The following is a 23,701-nucleotide window of genomic DNA, read 5'->3' on the forward strand; positions in this document are numbered from 1 at the left end:
CCACCTGTATTTGTGGTAAAATAATACATTGTTGTGTGATACAAAATACAACCTCACACTTTACGTGTATAGGTAAACGTCATAGAATAAGGTTAACTTTAAGCCACATTGTTTCTGTTGGTCAGCTACTTTCTTTATTCCAATAGGACACCTCTTCAGACCTGGTGGCAGAGCGGGCTCTCTTGATGGTGTTGGAAGCAGTGCGTAACCTATGTCAGAGTTCTGTCCTGCGTTCGCCCTCTGAGTTCCTGCGGGCCTACAGAAAGCCCATCCATATCCTCATGGACTCAGGTAGGTGGAGAGTGCTGGGTATCAGTCCGGGTCTTGGGAGATCTTTCCACCAGTACAGTTGACTTTTGCCAATATTATCCCCATACAATCTTATTTGGTTGAGCACAATAACAGTCAATTTTTTATAACATTTAAGGATTAGGGCTTGCGTAGTGCAGTTTTGTAGTGGAGTAGGGAAACATTCTCTGATCGTCATCTGCCTTCCCCATCACCAGAAATTGTGTGGCCAACCCATAGTCGACTCTACTGGTAGACAGCAATCCCAGAAGGAAGTGTCCAGGGACAAAATTATATTCCTTGTAAGTTTACACTACAAATTAAATAAAGACGATAAGCATTCCTTATGACATACACTGTGAACAGAGGCGGATGTATACAAAAGGAGTTCACACAAGTTAATGATCATTTAACTTTTTATTGAAAATGAGTATTACCAAGCAGTCTTTTTTTCCAGATTCATTTTGGAGCTCACCAGTCCCTTGTATTATTTAACTTTTGAGCTTCAAATGCACCATCAACAATTCCTGTTTCATAAGTGTAGTGTATTCTCTAAACCTGTGTTTAAAAAAAAAAAAAAATGGTTCCTTAGTGTTGAGGAATAAGGCAGCAAGGTAGCAGAAAAGCTGGTTTAAGATGAGAGACCTTATGTTCTGGAAAGTAAGTATATTGTAACACTGACATCAGGTGTCACTGACTTTGCACATAGTTTTGCCAATGAAAAAGGTACCATCTATGGTTCTTTACAAGATCATGGCCTTACTCTCAAATACAACAAAAGTACTGAATAAAAGTTAGAAGAGATGACAGTTCTGTGGCCCATCAATCCCCAGTACCACGTGTCACCACTTCACTCCTGTATCTTCATAGCTTTTCTGATAATATGCCTGATCTTCACAGGAACAGCAAGGACAGCTCTTGTGACTTGCCTAGCTGTAAGTGCAATTGCAATGCATTTAGAGTTATTGTACTTGGATCGGGGAGCAATTGGTATGTCATACCACATTCAGTTTACTTGACCAGTCACAGTAATGCCCCATCAATATAAAAACAGGGGAGGAAAGAAAGGCAGCAAATAAATCATGGCTTAGATACACCTCATGGCCAATGAACAGAATTAGCCCCTATGAATATGCAAGGGGGCGCTGATAAGGCTTCTTAAAAACAAAGACAAACCCTTTTGCCACAGGAATGTGTTGATGATGGGTAATAAATAGAGCAAGTAGGAGACAGTTCTCATACAAAAGCAGTAAAAAAGGGTCCGTTTAAGTCTGTGAATGGACTGCAAACCTGCAGTCACCAGCTACATTTGTTTTGTTTTGTGTTTTGTTTTTAAGCGGTGCTTTGGGTTTCAACCAAACCTCCTGTACGTCCTGCAAAACTTTCCTCTTTTATCATCTCATGTCAGCAAAGGTCACTTCAATAACAAATGTACACATAACCACACACTCAACCCCACACATCAAACACATACACCCGTTCATACCTCAAACCAATATATATTTCTTTCTCATGTTGTCTATAAAAAGTCAACCCATCACCTAGCTTTTACAACTCCTGTGGGTTTTTAGCATCTCAAGCAATCTCAAACGTTTAAGGTCGTTGTTTTTACTGCCATATAATCCATCAACCCCTGGCAGCTCCACGTAAAGATGCTCAGTTTTTCTGGAGTTTGAAGCTCCTCTGGCACAGTCCTCCTCTGCCACTGGGAGAGTTTGATTGTCTAAAGCTTGGGCACTTAAGAAGAAAGTAGCTGGCGGCTGAAGGCTGCCAGGTCGGTATACACTTTGGTAACTAGAGGGGAGAGAGCAGCAGTGGGTTACCGATCCGTGGGGCCAAAGGAGGAGGAGGGGAGGATGCTGGGGGATTGCGAAGGGTTTGTGGACGCTCCGAAGCGAAGGCTGACCCCTCTCAGAGGACGGTGCTCTCTGAGTCAAGCTCGCTGTCCTTGGGCTGCGGCTCCACAAACAGGTCAGGGACGTAAGCCCGGCTCAGCCCCTTGAACATCAACCCCGAATCTAGGCAGAGAAAAAGGACACATCCGTGAGACGATACATTATGACACGGCATTTAAAGTGTGTTATCCTGCGCTTGCCTATGCAAATACAGATGTGGCCATATAAAATACTAATTAAATACAGATGTGGCAGTATAAAACACTTAATTAAAAATAGATTCAAATATCCTTGTTAGGCACACCATGCAATACAGTCTGTAGTTAGCGGTGAGGTCATTCCATACCAACTCACCTAGGACCTCTCAGTTCATGTCATGGATTTTCTTGAAAAACATAATGTGAAAACTTCTATTAAACTTATGGACCTTGCAAAACCCTGTAGTTCTGCTCCAAAGACCTTTTTTAGTTATAGCGAAGTTTGGCCCCCAGCACTAAATATAATAATTTTTGCAGTCTTTGTATGTTCATTCTAAGCCTCAGCAATTGCTTGTTTTTCAGTGGATTGGGTTGGAATTTGTACTAAACTGCCAAGAAACCCTAGGATTATTTGTTTCATTTCATTATTTATAATATATATGTAATATTTTTTTATCAGTTTTGAATCCAAGCAATGCCATTGGTGATAAGACAAATGCTTTAGTTTAATCTTAAAATGTCTGATCTTACTAAATTGTTTTTGTTGAAATGTTTTGCATGGAATAAGACACTGTGGCAATTGAGTGGGGTTGCAAAACTAAGCAAAGTTCATTCAATAATAATAATAATAATAATAATAATAATTAAAAAAAAACAGTTGGTCTTAAAGGAGCAGTAAGGTGTTTTGGTCAAAAAAAAAGAAATCTTAGTAACTACTGAAGGCAGGCAAAATCCTTACAAAACACTAAGAACAGCACAGTTGGCACTGATAAGTAACTTGCTAGCATGCCAAATCAGGTTTTTTGGTTTAGTTAAACATTTTCAGAGGGTGTCCGACCCAGACCACAGAACTGTATAGCTTAGGCGGCTGGCTGGAACAACAGGTGTGTTTCATATACCATGAAAATGAATCTGAAGATGATAACAATACTAAATTGCATATAGAAAAAAAACATGCTTCAAAAAGAGCCTAAATACAATCTCTGTCTACCCCAAACACAGGAAACATACTGATATAATTTTATCCCACCCTACCATAGGCTGATTTAATTGATAAACACATTACGTCACTACACAGGGCACAAGAAACACAATCAAACTTTAAATATGTATGTGCCCTGTATCAAAACGAAAACAGCGGTGTACAAATAACTGAAGTGGCGTCTCTCACTTCAATCCAACTTGGATCAAACATGGAAAGTAATTCCAGTCTTCAGGATTTGTATATGTTTGATCTAATATGTTATTACAAGTTTGTAGAGGTGTTGCTCAAAGGCCAGACTAAAATTACAATTTATGTTGTGAAACAGCAAATTATACAGGTGTAGAGATAAATAAATACATACTTTACTGATGAATAGCTATAAATGATTGAACACCCCTACCTTCCTGCTTGATTAACTTAATTGTAAGCATGTTTGGGAGGTGTCAAAAATGCTTCTAGTAATTATGCTATTCTACATTAACAGTGGATAGATTGTGGGCCAATATTCCTATGCAGCCTTTGGTTCTGGTGTTTTTATAACAGGGAGTTGAAGGAAACTTGCCAGAACTACTGTATGATTCATAATCAACAGTTGGCTTCTAATGAGGCAAACAGAGATCTAGTATGCGCTCAGAATGTTCCATTAAGAAAGAACATGGAAGGAAATGAGTTCACACTCGTTTGCAAACACACTTCCTTAACCATTTTTCCATGTATTCTGAAAGCCCACACACAGACACAGAGAGAGATAATGCAAGAATGTAAATAAATGAAGCTGGGGGATGTCTTGTGAATGTTATAATGTTGCCAATAATGAAGTCCACAGACACGCAGTATGAGTGCATGGTTATAATGATGATGATGATGATGATGATGATGATGATGATGATGATGGTAGAGCAACAGTGTCATTAAATAATCATCCCTGAAAAAACAAACCTCTGCGAGTGAAATCTCTTCAACCTGTGAATGCATCATCGTACATTACTGTTAGTGATTTGTATTCCAAACTTAAACAGAGCAACAAAAAAAAAAACTTGATTTTGTCAAGCCCTTATTAGTCCAATTGAGCAGACTACTAAGCCTGACCAGAAACAACTCACTTTGCATTACTCTATCACTTGCAGTTAAACACCTGCTTGTTTATGGTCTACCCCATCTGAACGCAGTGTTTAGCTTAATACCCCATTGTACATTATAATGACATATATATGCTAAAATCAATATTTCCTAAAATCAATGTCATCACTTTTATCTACTGAACACATGTGGATGAGAGCATGGGGCTTACCCATCATTTTGTATGCAGAGCTACAGATGCCGTTGGTGTCCGTGCCTGGACCTGAGCCTGGAGGCTGTGGCGGTGGAGGGACACTGGGCCGGTTCCGTGGTTTGGGCACGGGTCGCGGCCGGGGTAAAGAACCTGTTGGGTACGGCGAAAAGATGGGGGTTCCGGCACCATCCGGGTGAGTCATGGTCGGTGGAGGGGTGTTGGGTGGGGTTGGAGTGCTGGGCGGGGAAGGGTCCGCTCCAGACTCAGTCTGGCCATGGGGAGGAGGGGTGACCTGCGTGGGAGGTTGTGGGGGTGGGTGGTTGGGTGCCTGGATGAGCGTCTGGTTGCTGGAGTGACGGCGAGGTGTAGTGGCAGGCTGGGCCACCGTCAGAGTGGGTGTCTGTGCTGTGGGAGAGTGGCTGGAGAGGGGTCTTGGTGTGTGAGGGAGGGACAGAGGGGTGCCTGCGGTGGGATACTGGCCTGGCTGAGGGCCGGGCTGACCTGGAGGGGGGTTGGCTGGTTTTGGAGGGGCAGGGGCTGGCTTTTTGGTGCCTAGGGAATGAAACAGTATCGAAATATGGAATTTAGAACACAGAAATATCACTGTATCCCAATTCCAGACTCCATCTTCAACTCAAGAGCACTCGAGGGTAACAAGACGTTTCGTCATCGTCTCTTACCTCTGCGTGTCATGTGAGGACTGGGGCCTGTGGTTCCTGCCACTGGGGACCCCACATTCAGCTGGCCTGATCCTGCAGAGCCGTTCCTCTGGGGTGGGGGGGTGGATGCAGACTCCCTGGATCTGGAGCTGGAGCCAGAGAAAGTCAACACTGAGCTTTTTTACCTTACAATACAAGAGGTCATGACCATGGTCAAGTTCCATGCAAAGCAACCACTAAACCATGAGATTAACCTTTCACCTTTCTTATCTGAGAAGCAACCCCCTTAAGCACACATGTTGGAACTTCTCTGTTGGAATCTACTGGGCATAGATAACGGCTCAATATATTGGATTGTTTTCTGCCCACAAGGCTGAGTCGTGCGTCTTAGCACGGGCACAGAGGCGTCTACAGCTCCATGTAACAAAGGCTTGCACTCAGAGCCATATTGAGCCAGACCCAGAAGAGGTGGGCTGCATTGTGATCTGCCTGCAAGTATACGATCTTTGGAGGAAAGTTTAGTGTCCAAAGTGCTCTGACAATTTCAGTATTTCAAATTCAGCACCATACTTATATTCAAAACTCAAGTTAATTGGGGGAAAATATTTAATTAAGGTTCAGCCACTGTATGCATGCATGAAATACTTTTGGCACAAACCATTCTGTGCCTGTCTGTCAAATTAAAACCACATGCTTGTTGAATATTCCAATTATAGTTAATTCGCTGCACACGCTGCAAACAATCTGTCACTACCTATACTGGATGACTGTTGCTAAGCAACCTCCTTAGAGAAGAACATTGATCATGCACACATCTGCCTCAGCCAATCAAACAGGGCGGCTGAGTCGGAGGAGCCCGTTTGGCTCTTACCTGCTCTCCTCACTGGGCTGGACTAGAAGCTGCTGCGCGGCCGCCAGGGCAGCTATCCCCAGCGCCAAGCTAGGCTGGCAGGCCTCTAAGCCCTGGCCCCCCGGCACAGGCAGTTGGGGCTGGAGCTCGGCGGCAGGCTGCCCCACCACAGCCCCCGCAGCCTCTACCGGAGGCAGAGGGGGCTGGAAGGCAGGCGAAGCGTGCTGCTTTCTAGTTAGAGTATTGCCTCTACGCGGAATGTGGTCCAGTAATTTGTTAGCGGCGCTACAGCACAGAGAGAGTGGATAGTGAACACAGACCCAGCGCCAAGCTAAAAAAACTTCCCCAAAAGAACAGCCCCCCCCCCCCCCCCCGACACCCATCCTCCAACAATGACAGCATACGCCACATCCACAGTAAGTGGGTTTAGATTGATTTGAGAGGACCCAAGGCCTTGTCCCAGCTGGAAACCTTGAGTATTGCCACACTTGCGCACAAGTGTGTTCCCATGTGTTCCCTCGCAAATCTCAGGGGGCTCAGTATGCCTTTTGCGAGGGGAAATATGTGCTCAGCAGTTCTCCATAAGCAGTTCTTGTGCCCTTCTAGGGGCCCCTTTCTTGGACACATTATTTTCCCCTTTGCATTTTGGCAGAGTGGGCCAAATTATATTATCCATAGTTTCTTCTATTGAAGGTGCAATGCACCATTTGCCATTTTGTTGGCTTGCGGATTTCAGCTAGGAGATCAAAACGTTTGTGACGTTTTGTAGCTACCTGGGTTTTATAGTTTACAGCAAAATAAAAGGGAAAACTCAAGGCTCCAACTAGGACAGGGCACAGGCTTGCTAAAACATACCAGTTACCAACATCCCACGTGAAATTAAGGGTGACACACTTTTGACAAAGGTATGATTTGGCATAATTAGACATTACTTGATTATATTAGTAGAGAAAAAAATAAGCCTATTTTAATTCGAGCAGTTAGAAAATCACTATTGCAGAGATGAGTAAACATTTTGGACATCACTGAAGAGCTATGAAAGTCCTCGTGAACCCAGTATTGGACATTTACTAGAGGAAAGGTACCTGTCTCTGCGAGGAATATCTGAATCTGGTCCCACCATACTACCCGGCCGTTTCCTTTCTATGGTGCCTGAATCATAGTCTGGTGTGGTCAGGTGGTTAATGTGGTTTGTAATGGGCGTTGGCTTAGTAAACATCCCTGATACATTGAAGTCCACCTCTGTGAGAAAACACAATATATATTTTTTGTAAGATTCTCGTCAGCATTTAGAGGTCACCAAAAAAGAGAGTGAAGTTCCTAAAGAGAAGATTCATACCTTCAGGGAAAAACCAGTCCGCATGCTGAATGATGGGTTCAATGATGGTCACCACATGGACTGAAGTCACTGCAGCCATTTCTGCCAGACTCCTAAGAAAAGAGTGGACACTGGTTAGACTGAACATCTCGTGTGAAGAGGGTATTGTTGAGTGCACTGGTTGAGGGTAGTGAGTGTCCTTACCCTTCAGTTTTGGCCCACAGTAAATTGGGTCCCAGGACAATAGCTATGTTACTGGGGGTCATCTTGTTGATCTCACTGTCTTGAGCCAGTTTAGCAAGAAACTTAACCAAGTACCTGCAAAATGAGATGTGAAAAACAATCAAAGTGAACTGATAAAACAACTCACTATAATTCTAAATTTGTAGAATCATGGATTTGACATAATTACGTATCCATCCATGCACACATTCATCGGACGAACAATCCATGACACAGTAAAACCATAGCGACAACATTAGGTTAACTCATGATTCAGAGCCGTTGGTGACTTCTGCAAAGGAATCCCACGTCTCACTGTAGCTTACCTCAAGTTTGCTTTGTGGTTCTTTGGTAACTGATCGCATACCACCCACAGTGCTTGCAGTCTTTTGTCAGGATCAGAGACACTGTCAGGAGAAACAGTTTAGCTTTAGTGGTGGGATTCCAATAGTCTTTCTCCAAGTGAACAGTGCTGTCCAATCTCACTGAGCTTACTTGGATGCTTGGGTCCACTCCTCATATAGCTGGTAGGTCATCAAAGGCTCTGGTAGTTCTCTCAGGTAGGATTTCAAAGCTCCTAATAACAGGACCAAAAACCATTAGGCATTGTTGAGTTCTGATTAGAAATTAAGAAACTACCACACTCCAGTCATTAGCATAAGAGCACACCGGCGACTGCATGGGGATCGGAGTAGAACTCCTCCAGCTGAGATGTGGAGCAGTCCAGAGCTGCCTTAAGCTTCTTCAACTTCGAAGCTCCTGCAGCGATCCGGAAGAGGCCCTGCAATGAGATTTAACCAAATGGGTAATGTGGTCAGTGTTCTAACCATCAAGCAAGGTAAGGTACTAACAAAGGTAACATTGCCCAAAGAATTTCTATGGCTCAATATCTTTCAAGAATAAAGATTAATCCATTTCAGTCGCTTCTACACTGTTTTATACAGGAAAGATGGAAATGTTTTTTTGTATTGCCTAATCCTTCCAATGTACTGCAAATGTAATTTGTTATGTCATTTTTGTAAAGAGAAATGGGATTCTAAAAAGAAAAGAAAAAAAAAAAACAACCCGGTAAACTGCAAGAATTCAACATTAGGAACTCAACTTTTTGTGAAGTTATTCTTGGCAATCTTACATGGCAGTTAAACAAAAACATCCCCCCCAACTTAATTTTAGATTGCATTGCATCTGACCGAGGTTGAGGTTTTCTGGTTTTCAATTTCACGTCCCATCGCCCAGTTGGAATGAAGCCGTTGCCCTGTTACAGAGCGACTGCGTCACCCCTTGACCTTTGCATCTGGCCCTGTGCCCTCTGCTGTTCTCCCCCTCTCCTGACGTACCTCCTCTTTCATGCCCGTCTCCAGCAGCATCATCACACAGGCCTCAAGGGGCAGGGCGATTTCTCGGTTACTCCTTTTTAAGTGCTCTTCTAAGCCCGTTCCAAACGCTGGCTTCTCAGTCCAGGAGTCTGTGGGGCACAGGGTAGATTGGCATGAACTCTCCCTAAAATTACAGACTGCATCAAAGAAATGGCACAAACACATTTTCCTGTGCTTGTTGAACATTACAAAAGGGGCAGAATCTGGAAGTGTTTGGAGATAAAGGAGGTTTCAATTTCCACCAATTTCTCTGATCAAGTGTGAGGTCTGAGAATCGAGTGTGCCTGTGATGTCTGTGTGAAGGAGGGGTAGGGAGACCAGGTGTGAGCGGTGGGGAAAGTGAGTCATAGGCCACATGCTGGGAGAAAGAGTGGGCCTGTTTGTTTCTTGCAAAACATGTGGCATGAAGCACAATACACAAAGTAAAAACTTACAAAAAGGGGGGAAAAGAAGGGCATTCGGTACAGGAGCTTCATTTTGGACATTATTACACTGAAACACTAATATGTGGACTGAAACATCTTTAAAAGTATCTACAATGCACATATATTTTTCCGAAATTACTTGTTTGGCAGGAGGCGTAGCATGGAAGCTTCCTGACGGTCACACAGCAGTGATATTTATGAATACACGTTTACTGCAGAAGATATTGCAGCCGTAAGTCCAATAGTTACCTTGCTGTGCTTGGATGGTTGGCAGGACACTCTCAAGCACTGTAAGTGATCTGCGGTGGTAATCCGCTTGTGCTTCTAATAGCTGGAAACAGCCCACATTGGAACACATGGACCATTAGAGAGAGTGCAGCCAGAAGCAAAATAAACAGAACTTTACAGTCAGGAAAAAATCTGTCGACTGAGACCATGAGCACACGCACACACTTTTTCATTCACTTACCAATACATAATATCGTGCGTAGTCTCCCTCCTTTGAAGAGAAGTTGTACATATCTGCAGCAAGTTGATCCTGAAAATGTCAAAACAAAATATACTTACGTTAGCACTTTAACAACACTCAAAACCGTGCCTCAAAACCCACTGACACATCGGTGCAGCCATCTAAAAAATTTCTGGTAAACGACTTATACCGGCCTTACACCAATTGACTTTTAAAAGCGAATTCACTGTCGCAGACAAATCTCCAATGTCTGGATGAAATCATGAGTTTTGCTGTAGTTGTGAGAGCTGTGGCGCTCCTCTCATATCGATGGTTCGGTGTAAGGTGGTTATCTGAGCCGTCTTAAGTGTGTCTTTTTCCCGCCTTGACCTTCCGATAAAGTCAGCATAATACATTTAATATTATCATAATTTTTTAGTTTTGGCTCATGCAAATAGTGACGTGGGCATTGTCAACAATCAATTGATGAGTTCTCTCCAGCACCGCACAGAAAACGGGTACAGTAACATTTCTGGTAGGTAGATGGAGGAGACTCCGGGGAGGCCTCGGAACCGTGGTTCTGTTGGACCGTGCAAAAGGAGGTGAAACCGGTGGAGTTGTGGAGGGATCAAGAGGGTTTTTAACGGGTCTTCCCATTTGTACCACACACACACACACACACACACACACACACACACACACACACACACACAAGGTCAGCTGTGGTCAAAAGCTGCTTCTGTTTCTGCTCCATTGTTAAACTTTTTTTCTTCTTGTAAATTTCCACCAGGAGCATAACGGGAAATAATCTCAACAGGAATCTAGTTGCAGTCTTGCAAATAGTGACCCTGAGTCTTTGCAAGATCATAGTCATGACTAAAAACTCTGACACATTGCCTTCAGATGTGAGAGGGTGTCAGACTTTTAAAAGTCTTTTCAAAGTCTTCTAGGGTATGGTGAGCATTAGTCTTTGGCACACTTTACATCCATTAGGTTCTCCCTTGTAACTCATTAATCTTTCATTGTCTGGTCAACGACTCCCAGCTTGGCGCAGGGAAAAGAGCTTACTAAGGGAAAGCTGGGCCCTGGGCTTCCTGTATTCTGTGCTGCTGCTGCTTGCAGATAAATGACTCCACGCCAAAACACAATGGAGCCTAGCGCTGTGGACCAGTGGGACGTGAGCTCTGCTGACGGCAAGTTTCCACTTTACGGCCGTCAACCCAGGCCACAAGGGAAGCTCGGCACACCGTTACACCGAGCATGCAAGTGACTGTTTCACAGTGTTTGATGCCTTATGAGTGCATTTAGAAAATAAATGTTTTTATGGTAAGAGTTTCTGTCCCTCAGGCTTGACTGCATGACCCACAAATTAAACAAATAGCTCTGCATTTCATAGTTTAGCATTTATAAACAATTCTGTCAGGTTTTTCTTTTTTTACATAGTGACTGTTAAAGCCTGCCTAAAAGCTATAGGCACCATTGTTCAATGACCAAATAATTACTTTTAAAACAACTTTACCCTACTGTAAAACACGTGGTGACTGAATGATGTCAAGTGTTCTGGAGAGTGTACTACCTTGCACTGCTCCACTTTGTTCATGGCTTCATCCACCTCTTCTTTGAGTGAATCGGCCTTGGCTGTAAGCGCTTGAGTGTTAGTTCCTGAGATTATCGACTTGGTTGCCTGCAACCACCTGAAGAGACAAGTCAAAGACCGATTACACAAATTCAATGGAATACTAAATTGTGGCACACAAGATCATGTTGTTTGTTGTACGTTTCAAATGATGATTTACTGCATTCGGTGTTGTGGCACGTACTATTGCTGAGGCTAAATGGCACAGCAGGCCGTTTCCTTCCATTTCCTTGACTGAGCAGGAATATCTTACTGCAGTGGTCTGCAGATTTTTCAGCAAGTACAACCTCAGCCTCTATGAGCTATAACACTTTCATTGCATGTAAATGTTTTTGGTGTTTGCAGAGGTTTTGGTGTTTTTTAAATGCAGAGTAATGGTGCTGATATGATGACGCACATAATGAACAGCTAGCTAGTATGTCTGTTTTACAATCAGGCATAACAATAATTATTGTAAAGGGAATCTGTTAGAACATCTATGGTTCGGATATAACTCTGGCCAGCCCTTGGTTGACTACTTGTGATTTTGGTGAGAACCTCTTGTTCAACTAATGGGTCTAACAGCGACCAGCAGGTAAGGCTGTGCAGTGAGCAAACCTCACTCCCTCATGTGTTAAGAGATCTTCTAGTGACAGACTAGCTCCCATGGGTTCAAGTATCCTTGTTAGCACCTTTGCTTCTGGTGTCCAAGGGGTGCAAGTTCGACTTTATTGCAGGGCTATGTATCTCACTCCTCAGGTTACACCTCTCCTTTTTGGCTAACCTACTATGACCTACTATTTTACAAAGCATTTCCAGTCTACCTATCCATCAAAAAGCTTTGTCCTCAAAGTGCTCTGGGGCACCATGTTACAATTAAATTACTTTGATGTGCCCCGCTGGTATCTCACCAGAGTGCCCTTGTGTATGTCATCTGTCAAAACCTTACCTTGCTTTTGCTGAGTCGTAGTCCAATACCAGCTTGGCCAACTGCTTCCTCTGCTTCAGAATGTTGGGAATATCCACCTGAGAGGAAGCAGATGCTAGTTCAAGAGCTTTTCTGCATGATGGTAGATAAGGGACACATTCGAATTTCAGAATCTATATTTTTTTTCCAAGGGAGCTACCATAAAGGGACATGTGCTACACTGCCATGGGCAGTGTGAACATGAAGGCCTCACCTCTGCTAATTGATTGAGGGGGTCTAAAATATCCTTCTCAATCTGCACCTCATGCTGCATGAGCTCTGAGGCTAGCCGGTTCTCAGCATCGCCGCAGACCTCCAACATTTTCCTACAGACACATTCACACAAGAAAACAAACCCATTAAAGACACCATTACATATAGCCCTTCAAATATCAATTAAACTATTCAGTGCTCTCCAGAGGACTTTATCTCCATTGGCCATCAAGCCTTCATACTGGCGCAATTTTATCCTATACATGAGTCATAACTTCAGAATTAGGTCGACACCAAACGGCTGACGACTCAGCATAATTCATAGGCAGAGAGTAGAAACAGTGCAAGGGCCTTAGACGCACCCTATGAGCGACTCCTCCCCCATCTGACCACCTCCATCCTGCATTGACTGTGACAGGCCGAATAGCGGGAGCTTTTTCTGTGTGGGAACAGAGAGGGGGAGGGAGAGTGAGCAGACATCACTTAAACATTTGCAGTGGCATGTTCTCAATAGTCTTGCATAAGCCTGATGTTGAATTCCTGACCCGTGTCAAGGGCTATGTTAGTGGCTGACAGTGGATGCAGAGCATACTGTGACAGCTGCAGTGTCGTAAAGGGTGTTGGAGTGGATGTGCAATGAGGGGGCTATTTGTGTCGGCGCACACAGGTCGCGTACATGTCTCTTTTCACCGTCGGTGCCGATGTGTCCCTGCAGGCACGAGACCATCCTCTTGTGCATGTTGTGGGACACCACACGCACCATTTCCATACGTCGCTCGATCTGCACAAACAACAAGGGAAGGGGGGGGAGGAGAATCAATATCACCGAAGTGCTCTAAAGCCCGTCATCATTTCTCACCCCTGACTGAGTCTGACTTGTTCACACTGCTGAACTAACAGCGAACAAATAACAAAGACAAACTTTTTGAGACCCGTTATGCAATTACTGCAGAACCCATGACACCGTGGAGGAGGAATTCTTCGAGCTGTGTTGGTGCATATGTACGGATGAGCAGCAAATAAGGCCTTTGTTTCCCCTCTCCATAGTAACTATCTCCATAGTAACTATTAAAAAGAGGTGTTTTCTTTCCTGTTTTGAAAGCCCTTTCGGTACAACACAGAAATTAGCTGACACGAGCAGCCTGGAGGGCAACTATGTATGGTTTTGGAAGTCTCTAAGGGGTGGGGTAAGTTCAAGTATGATTGATAACACCACTCCCAAAGGAGAGATGCAGAAGGATGTGCTTTTTAAAGACTTATGACTCATACCCCACTGTTGACATCAAGAACATTAGGCCATGACTCCTGGCCTTGTCCTGGAAATGCTTCGCATATTTTACAGTATATTCTCCCTGGGTTTCAAGAAACAGTGTGTACAGTATTAGAATTTCCGTCACACATACCGGTATACATGTTTATGTTTACGCTTAGGAAACCAACCAAACAGAAACAGCCTCGATCACCCACAGTTGATACATATGACATGATAAGCCTGAGGACTATTTACTTGTCCATTCGTGAACATCTGCACACAGGTACAACTTCAGCATGAAAGGAGGGGGTGTTTCCAAAAACTGGAAAACAAATTCACTCACACAGAAAGACAGCCATGCGCAATAGGGAAAGAAATAACATGACAAAAAAAAGTCAGCGCAACATGCCCGTGTGTGTTTGAACAGGCACGGAGGGGATGACGTGGAGAGTTCAAACTCACAAAGGAACTTTGAACAAAAAAAAAAAGGAAGGGGAAGAAGTGAAAAAAAAGAAAAAGTGATTGTGTTCCAAAAACAGCCCCACAGTTCAAGAATTCCAACAGGCTGGAAGTGGAGATAACCGCCTCGGCGCACCTCTTGGCCTCCATTACGTCACTCCAGCCCTACCGCCCCTTCCCTCAGCAGCTGGGTCAAACAGGCATTCCATCCAGGCAACCCCACTCCCCTCTCCTCTCCTCTCCTGCATGGGAGCAGACAGGCAGCAGCAGTACCTGGCACAGGAACAAGGGGAATCCACTGACCCCTTCTGCTGCGCAGGGAGATCCTGTCCTAGGAGAAGTGTTTGGATTAAAGGGAACTGGCATGGATGGTGAGCAATTGGTGGGCTTCCTTTTTGTTTCCCTCATATGAAAAAAAAAAAAAAAAAAAAAAAAAAAAAAAATCACTGGCCAGACGGTACGTAGCCCAAACAATTCTTAGCTTTGGGGGAAGGGGAAGCAGATCAACGCCCTGGCCTTCACTGATTCTGAGCAGGGAAATCCCACTGCTAGGTAGGAGTGGAGCTCCAACTCAGCCAAACTTCAGCGAGGTGAACATGTCCAGACATGCACGTGGTCTTGTGAGAATGACTGCTGTAGAACTGCTTGGACTCTGTTCAAAATGGGTGTGGATCTTGGTCTTGTCACAAGACCCTACAGATTGGGGATGTGAAATCTAATCAGAGATCTCAGACAATAATTTGCCGGAGCACATTTATCGTTTCCATTTCTTGTTTGGCCCAGCATGTTTTGATGATGCCGTCTTGTCAACAGAACATACCATGGCCCATGAAAGTGGATGTCTGGATCTTTCTGGCACGGAGACAAGAATTTTGAATAACTGCGTCAATCCTTGAGGAACTGTGCTATACACACAAACAGACAGCTGGGACTGTCATCAACACAACCAGGTGGAAGACAGAGCTATGAATAAAAACACCCCCAAAGCCTTGAAAATCCCACCTTGTGTGCCACATCAGAAGATGTTCCTGAGAGATATGTGCCTGAAGGGGGGAAGCAGAGCCAAATAACACATCACAAGGACTCTTGAGAGAGCTATGAGCCAGCATGCTACCATTAGAGACCAGACTGGTCAGGTGCAGTGGGTTGATGTTGCCTCGTAGTCATCTCCACCATCTCATTCTCAACACTCTCCCATACAAACCCCAGCTACATTTCACATGTATTTTATTTTATTTTTAGTATTGGGAAGACTCCCTGGGAATGGCCTTTGCCCCATACTCTACCAGAGTTTACTCTACTCATATCCCAGTTATCAGTGGTGTCCCCCCACCACTGATAACTGGGATAAAAGGGCATGAACAGTATTAGGGAATATTAAGGATTAATTATTACTTTTTATTGACACTGCACATTTTTAACAGCAAATCACTTAAAAGAACCGCTGTAAGAGACAAACGATGCTTAAAAGGTCTTTATATAGTGAACTTCATTAAAGGTTCAGCCTATACTCCCCCACCCTATTTCTGTTATGTACACAGTAATCTCGGCCTGTGTTGTGCTGAACAACTAACACAGCATGGCAGATGCAACACCTCGGGTTGTTTTTTTAACACTTCATTCATGCAACTGGACACATTCTTGGGCCATCTAAATAAGGCGTTAGGAATGTGTTTGCCTAGCAGCGTGAAGTCAGGCTCCACCTGCTCAAGCGCGATGACTCATATGGTTCCCACCACTGTACTCAACCAGGATTACAGTTCCGTCGACCAGGCAAACATTTACTAGTGTCCTTTATCGGTGTATAAATCAGCCTTGACTCTCACTAATGTCAGTTAGCATTGCCTCAACAGCCCTAGAGCGGCTATACACAGCACACATGTACAAGTACAGACGCTAGCTGGGTTTCCATCCAACTTTATAATGCAAATTTTGACCATTCGAATAGGAAATCCTAACTGGAAACACTTGAAATTCCCATAATTTCTTGTAAATCAAATAAGAAATTAATTTGCAAGAGGGGGTGGATTAATTCCCGCTTCGCATAGAGTATAATGTGACGAAGTTTGACGGAAACGGGTTTATTCACATCAAATCGCATTTATTACATCCTCCATTAAAGTTTTTAACCCACAGCTGTTCACAACTCCTCCCTTCATTAGGGTAGTTTCCCATTAATTCACATAACACAGCACATGGAAATGTGCACACAATCGCTCTTGAGTTGGTTGGAAACCCAGCTGCACTAGTGACGCACCAGGAGATCACCACAAAGATAAGCTCTCACCTGTAAAAGGTCATCACTTAGGACTTCTGTTTTCTCAGCCCTGCAAATGAAGAATAACAATAAGAGGTTAGATGGGTGGGGCAGATTGTTAAGACTCTGTTCAAAGACACACTCTAAATCAGCACCATTCCAACACCGGCAAGGTAGTGACAGAAAGGCCGCACTCCAACATTCTTGTTTTTTTTTCTTTTTTATGATTTTGTTTTTAGCAACAGTAAACATCACAGTAAACGTTTTGACATACAGCCTTCCTCAGTGAGTCACTGTGGGAAGAGCACGGTGTTCAAGAAGCTACCCGAACACGGTCAGGGTCACGTTCTTGTTTTAATATTATTCCTGACGGAAAGAGCCTAACGCACTCAGTTGTTTTAAGCATAAGAGAAAATTGACATAACAATAGATAAGATTTAGGCGATGGTATTTACATATCTTGAATAAACAAACAGAGGAAAGGCTACATCTCCACTTGCCTATACGCTCAAAACAGACAGCTAATTCATTGTTACTCCAGCTATTTAACCATCATACCCCTGCACCCTGTGATGATCTGTATCTGTATACGTTAATAATTTGGTCCGATTGGTCTAAATGAACAACATTCTACATTTTCCATATCATGAATAGCACATCAGCTAATGTCACTGTTTTGTCATGATAAATATGCATGTGTTACAGCATTCAAGAAATCCCAACTGAAACAGGCCTTGCATGTGGTATTAGTGCAGCAAAAATGCTAGCACAGCACTGAAAGAATCCGTCAGACATTGCTCGAGGGCCACCTGACAGCTGACTAGACTAGACTGTCGAGTTGGACAGCTGTCTGTAGGCCGGAGCCCTGGGCCCTTCCACTTTCCCACAGCTCTCCCATACGCCACCCATCCACTCTCAGGGCCAACCCTGCATCCACACGGTTCAGGCCCTATTAATAGCAAACCAACAAAACACTCTGACAGGCATTCCGATTAGGTTCTCGAAAAACCTTGCGAGTGGGAAACACAGGCTTAGTTCACAGGGCTTATCAACACCTATTCCTCAGAGTTGCTACTGTGGAGCTACACCGAGCACACAGTAATCAGCTTAGTTTATTATGCCCTGACATTGGTGTCTTATCTTCAGCATGATACGTCCTACACAATTGCAGCACCACATTTCCAATTTTATGTGTGAAATAAGTCTCCCAGTGTGTCTGATATTTAAAATGAGCTTTTCTTACTATTGCCTGGTAACGGCTGAAGCATCTGTGTAAACTGGCATAATGGTAATTAATCAGTGACACAACAGCTCTCGAAACCCAAATGTAATTGGTAGTCATGTTATGTTCTGTAATAAGATTATTTTTTTACCTCCATGTATTCCTGCTACCTCTTCAGCTCAGTTCCATACCATTGCATTTATTATGGCAATAAAATATAGCCCCGCTGGTTTACGATATTACTTATCAAAATAACGCAAATTCTGCCCCCCCCCCCCCATTCATTTCTCCTGTTTATTGTTATGGCAACAGTGTGGCCATGGCAAGCCCTGGTTGGCGTCTCACGCTACAAGGGTATGGGGTGGAGCAAGAGTCTCTCGCAAATGGATTCCTGAAGTAGCAAAACGCAAGGTTCTCATCACGCCCCTCCTCATCGTAACCCCTCCATGAATCATACCATTGGTAATCAAATCAGGTCCATTTCATTTGTTACTACACCGAGAGGGCAAAAAGGCTACTCATTAGCAATGATCTGCTCCTGCCTTTTGATGCTAATAAGATCAGGTTTGTCCTGGAGATAGCCTAATGATTTTACAGCTGCATCTTTGGGGGGAGATTTTACTGGTGAATAAACCACGTTCTACGGGTAAGCACATTTAAGCTTATCTCCAGCAGACGGGTTCCCACAGTCGTCTGACAGACAATTATGAGATCATTAAATTACAGGACATATTTAGGCTAGTGATCCCTCTCCCATACCCATCTACCAGTCCCCTCTCTGCCTGCCATTTTCCTCCACTGCCAAAACCAAACCTCCCTGCACTGCAGTAACCTTGTGACAGCTGCTTCCAATTAACAGAAGGAGAGAGAGTGAGTGAGAGAGAGAGAAGTAAAAGGGGGGGGGGGGGTGTAAGGAAAAAGAAAGAGAAGTTGCAACCAAGTCCAGAGAGAATTCAAAAGCTTTTTTTTCTCTTTCCAGTTCTTTCTGGAACAAGGCCTAGGCCAAGCTGGTGAGGTCACGTGTGCTTTTGGGAGAGCAAGAGCGAGAGCCGCAGTGCATGGGCCTGGCTATGATGGCACTCCTCCTATGATGAACTGTGGTTTGCCTTGAGAAGAGCCAATCAAAGGAATACAGATTTCAGTGGCTCCATTTCATGAGGCTGGCCATTAAGGCTGTTTCCTGCATCACAGTGTGAAACATAACCATGTGCCCATTCGCTGCACTGCAAGCCTGGACGAAAATGTGCTGAACTAGGCTATTCACAAAGGCAATGGACTGACTGGCAAAGGCTTGATGGACCATACCACCCTCTCTTGATGAAGTACGAAATATTATGCTCAACCCATCTCCCCAACATCGGGGTTAAAAGTCAAAGGCTCTCATAATGGATTTGGTTTGTAATGGTACAAGGCAACATCACAACACTCCAGCTGATCCAATGTCAATGGAATGGTACAATAAACAAAGCTGCATTTACACAGCGCTTATCACTGTATTCAGGGCAACTTTACAATTAATGCCTCACAAGTACTCAAGAGTCAACACCAGAGCTTACCACCAACACGCTGAAACAGACACAAACAAAGCCAAGATTCTGAGAAGACAGTGTGTAGATCAGCATTTCCAGGAAGCTCACACAGGCTTACCCAGAGTTGCTTTGGGACAGAAACAGCAGGTTTACTTCAGAGACATAAGGGCTGTTTGATACTGTTGATATAAATAAGAAACTGCTCTGTCAATCTTTCTTTGCCGTCCACCCACCACATCTTTTAAACTGCTCCATACACTCAACAGACCATGCGGCTGGCCACCTCAGCAAGCCCACCCACAAAAAGTAGCCTTGAGTTGTGAAAGTTTGGATGAAAAACAAGGGCAAGTTGGCATTTTAGCGGTGGATGGGAAAAACCACACACAGACACACAGACAAAAAAAAAAAAGCACACGATAAACAGTTGTGTCCATGGCAACATTTTCCTGTCAAAAAACACTTGTGATCTTCAAACAATCTGTTTGTTGACTTGCTTTCGATAAGCAACTGTGATATTAGCACAGATGACAATCATGGCCTTGCACAGCTGATCTCAAGAAGCAAAGGGTGGTGCAATCCAAATTGAAAACTTTAATACTCTTCCTGAATTTGTGGATTTAGTTTTGCTAACGATATCCACACACATCTTTCCCTAAACAGGCTATGACTCATCGCATTGCTCTGCTGATTTGGAGCTGTTGTGTAATGAAATATCCTCAGGTTAAATGACAAAACACTGAGAAAATGCCAGAATCACAACGAGGCCTGAACAGGAGCAGAGGCCCTATTTCAACAGCCGCATAAAGCTATGCAGTATGACAGCTGATAGGAAAAGAATGGGTGCAGGCCTATTCCATACTTTCACCTGAATTCTTCACTGATGCAAGCTCTGGCCTACACAGACAGGCCCAAACAACTCCTCTGCATAAATAGGAAGCCAAAAAAAAGTAGCGCAGGTTTATTGAAAATAACTTGACACTCCAACATCTTCCCTGTATGTTTTTGGAACATTTTGCTAGTCCAGTAAAAACATCCATGAATAATACAAATAAAAAAAGACCAAACATGGCATGCTCTGGGGAACCCTTTTCACATTTCAAACAGCCATTGACATACCTTTCTACCCATCTTTGATTTCATTCCTAGAAATCAAACTTCCTCAGCCAGAACTATTTCCTGTTTAAAAAAGGCGAATAAGGAGCGATTTCCTTTGAGGAGCTGCATGCTGAACACGATGTTCCGTCACTTTACAATCACAGGAACTCGGAGACCAGCTGAGGCCTGCGTCCTGCCTCTGGACCCCCTCTTGTGACCTACCCCTCACCCCCCTCCCTACAGCCTCCTTCTGCCCCATGGACACTCAGGTCTGCTTTCTGCATCACAAGCCTCTGATTTATGGTTAGTAAAATACATAAAGGAAATGATGAGAATTCCAGTGATGCCTCTCTGCACCAAAACCCAGCCAAGGCTGCAAACACAGGGAGGCCATAAGATTGGGGCTTTCAAGATTTGAACTTTTTAAAAATCATGACAAAATGGGCACCGGTACTTCAGAAACTCACTTTGCTGTGCACTTGGAAGGTAATGGATTTAGTGTTACTGACGTAGTGTTATACTCAAAATATTTGTACTTAATGGCTGTACATTATCACATATTTACTTCTGAGAAACAGATATCCGAGCATCAGCCTTAAGTATTGGGGGCTGGAATAGTAACTCTATTTATAATTCCAGATAGTATCTAGAGCACTTGGCTCACTGACCCTCTCCAGACTGCTGTTTGTGTTCCACAGATTTGAGCCAATGCCTCAGCTGTCATATAAAATATATGAGTTGAAACTAATTAGCCTTAGTTTTAGAGTAGATGTGTACCAAACTGGAATCCCCTCTCTCATGGCGAATGGCAGATCATTTCTGGCACTTCTCTGTATGACCCCCATGAAAACATCAGAAAAGAAAACTATGCCATCCAGGGGTAGGGAACACCCTGCTCCAGCCTCACCACTGTCAACACACAAAGCTAATTTCATTTAAACAATTCTAACTTACAGACACCATATCCTCCAATGACTAGACTTGATCTGATGATAGGTCATCTTCATAAACACAGCAGTAAATCCAGAAGGAAGCAATGTCTGGCAGTAATGTATAGCTGAACAAACATCTTCCTGTGGATACACTTACAAAGGAGCAAAGAAATTACAAGGGCCAGTTTGGCTCTATTCAAACGGGTGTGTTTCAGTGACTTTACTATGACAGTAGACACAACCTTACACACCCTGTTGGCAATGAATTTATTCCGAAATAGCACCACAGACAAGTCCTCGCAGAATTTCTAATGTAGGCCAGGGTTCTACAATGGATGAAAACCATTTTGCATTCATTAAGACACAGACGACATTATCTTGGGGGTGGAAGTCTGCAGTAACGGCTGAAAGGGCTGGCAAATCAAGGGGGCCATTGATGACTCATCTAGGCTGCTCTTAAGGCCACTGAAAGCATACCCACGGACTGTCAAAACCTTTTTGCAGTGGTGACACTATCTGCAGACTTATGCAACGACAAAATTGTCAAAAGAAACAGCTGTTTCAAAAGAAATGTCACGGACATACAAAACACTTGTTGATTTCCTAATTAATATCATGAGTGAGAGAGTCAATAAATACAATGCTCAAGTTAAGATACTATATAATAACAGGAAAACCCGAAATCAGAGGCCAGGGACACATAGCCAGATACCGTTAGCTTTGAGCAGAGAATTCCCTGCCATGTAATTCATGGATGGCAATATAGCTCGCAAGAGATCAACAGCACGCTTTTCAAGAGTTCGAACAGCTGTCAGAACTATGCTGCGACAAGATAAATGCTAGGCACAACGTTACATGTCCCAACTAGTGAGGTATCACTAAATGGAAATATGTGTAACTAATGTACCGTTGGCCACCGTCCACGTTGATTGGTAAAAAACGAATAACGCTCCACATCAAGAACAGCTGGTAAACTCAATGAATAACTAGCCAGCTAAGGTGACTAGCATTCAACGTATTGCATTGGACAGAGTGTGAAAAATACCTTCCATTTAAGTTAACCTGACTTAGTCATCAACAGCTGGATATCCTTGCAACCTAGCTACCAAATGAACGTAGCAAATAGATAACGTATGTGTCGATATGAAAATCAACGCAATCCACCGAGGCGCAATCAAAACTAACGTTAACTTCACAATACACAAGATCAAAATTAGCTATTGTTAGCTACATGGCAAGCTAGTTATTGTCAGTTATATTAAAGAAATGAATACTTGCCTGCCAACTGTCTGGTTGGCCAGTTGTTTCATCCGATTGAACTGTTTCTTCATTTTGAGTCCCACGGTTGATTACACTCAGTGAAAAAGTGAAAAAGACTATCCAGCGATATGCCTCATCAGCAGGGAATCATTTGATTGATCATGAAGGTGTTCAGGTTGCTAGCTAGCTAATCACATTAAACTTTTCCGATAATTAGCTTAGCCTACTTCAAGCTAGCTAACAAGAAACGATGAAAAAAGTTATCTGGATGACATCTTCGGGTTTATTCATGTCGTACTTGCAGTAGTTATCTGTTCCGAAAATTGTCAGAATTAATCCGTATTCTACCAGTAATAAGGCCAGTGAGTCCGTCCATGCAGTAAATTGGCCAGCTAATTCACTTAAACAAATCGCCCTTTCTCCCAACAATTCCTACCTTACCGCAGAGTACAAAGCTGATGGCGTATGCCTGCAGGAAGTATACGTAGCATCCACCTCCCTCGCAGACTGTTGTGGGTAGTTATAAAGCGCTGTTGCTATTGTCGTAGTTAGGGAACTCAGAGAGGTGAGAGTAATGCATATTTTATACGTTATGTTTCAATCAAACCTATTGCATATGCCCTTAACTGGACAATGCATCATCCTTATGAGTGAAAGTGGAATGAGTAGTGGAGCAGTTTACACATCCATGGTCATAACAAACAAATAATCAAAGCTTTGACTATGCATGGGTTGATCAAATATATAAAGAGACATTTAGTTGATTTATAGACACAAAGTAAATACTCCTTCGGATATAAGGGATTGTGTCCTAGATATGTTACGCAGTACAACATAATGGCCTAATTATCACAATTAGGTCATTGTACCATCTGAGAATTGCCATCATTTTGATTCTGCTGAGACATCACAGTGCATACGAGAAATAGGCATATGAGCAAACACATATAGCATCAAGTTTAAC

The 23,701-nt window shown here is 43.4% G+C and overlaps 1 protein-coding gene across 2 annotated transcripts; it reads right to left on the reverse strand.

Moving 5' to 3' along the window:
• Positions 1-690: 690 nt before the first annotated feature.
• arhgap17a (Rho GTPase activating protein 17a) lies at positions 691-23,393 on the reverse strand. 2 transcript variants are annotated; one of them, XM_012838934.3, is made up of 20 exons: positions 22,756-23,393; positions 16,730-16,769; positions 13,408-13,512; positions 13,094-13,170; positions 12,733-12,844; positions 12,501-12,577; positions 11,513-11,630; positions 9,958-10,026; positions 9,738-9,819; positions 9,025-9,152; positions 8,357-8,468; positions 8,183-8,264; positions 8,014-8,094; positions 7,670-7,783; positions 7,487-7,578; positions 7,233-7,389; positions 6,169-6,432; positions 5,319-5,446; positions 4,657-5,190; positions 691-2,306 (listed from the first exon to the last, which is right to left on the reverse strand). In XM_012838934.3, exons 1-20 carry the CDS (start codon positions 22,806-22,808, stop codon positions 2,200-2,202), a joined length of 2,532 nt encoding a protein of 843 aa, XP_012694388.2. In that variant the 5' UTR covers positions 22,809-23,393; the 3' UTR covers positions 691-2,199. The 2 variants fall into 2 exon arrangements, with proteins under 2 accessions (XP_012694388.2, XP_012694389.2); XM_012838935.2 differs by lacking the exon at positions 6,169-6,432 and having other exon boundaries at positions 22,756-23,392.
• Between the last annotated feature and the right edge of the window lie 308 nt (positions 23,394-23,701).

This window comes from Clupea harengus, chromosome 23, assembly GCF_900700415.2.
Source record: "Clupea harengus chromosome 23, Ch_v2.0.2, whole genome shotgun sequence".
Classification (NCBI taxonomy): Eukaryota; Metazoa; Chordata; class Actinopteri; order Clupeiformes; family Clupeidae; genus Clupea; species Clupea harengus.

Coding starts and splice junctions, on each gene's coding strand:
- arhgap17a (XM_012838934.3), bottom strand. CDS start 22,808: ATGAAGAAACAGTTCAATCGGATGAAACAACTGGCCAACCAGACAGTT. Junction 13,513..16,729: donor TAAGTGATGACCTTTTACAG/GTGAGAGCTTAT, acceptor TTGTTTGTGCAG/ATCGAGCGACGTATGGAAAT. Junction 9,820..9,957: donor ACGCACGATATTATGTATTG/GTAAGTGAATGA, acceptor GGCTGTTTCCAG/CTATTAGAAGCACAAGCGGA.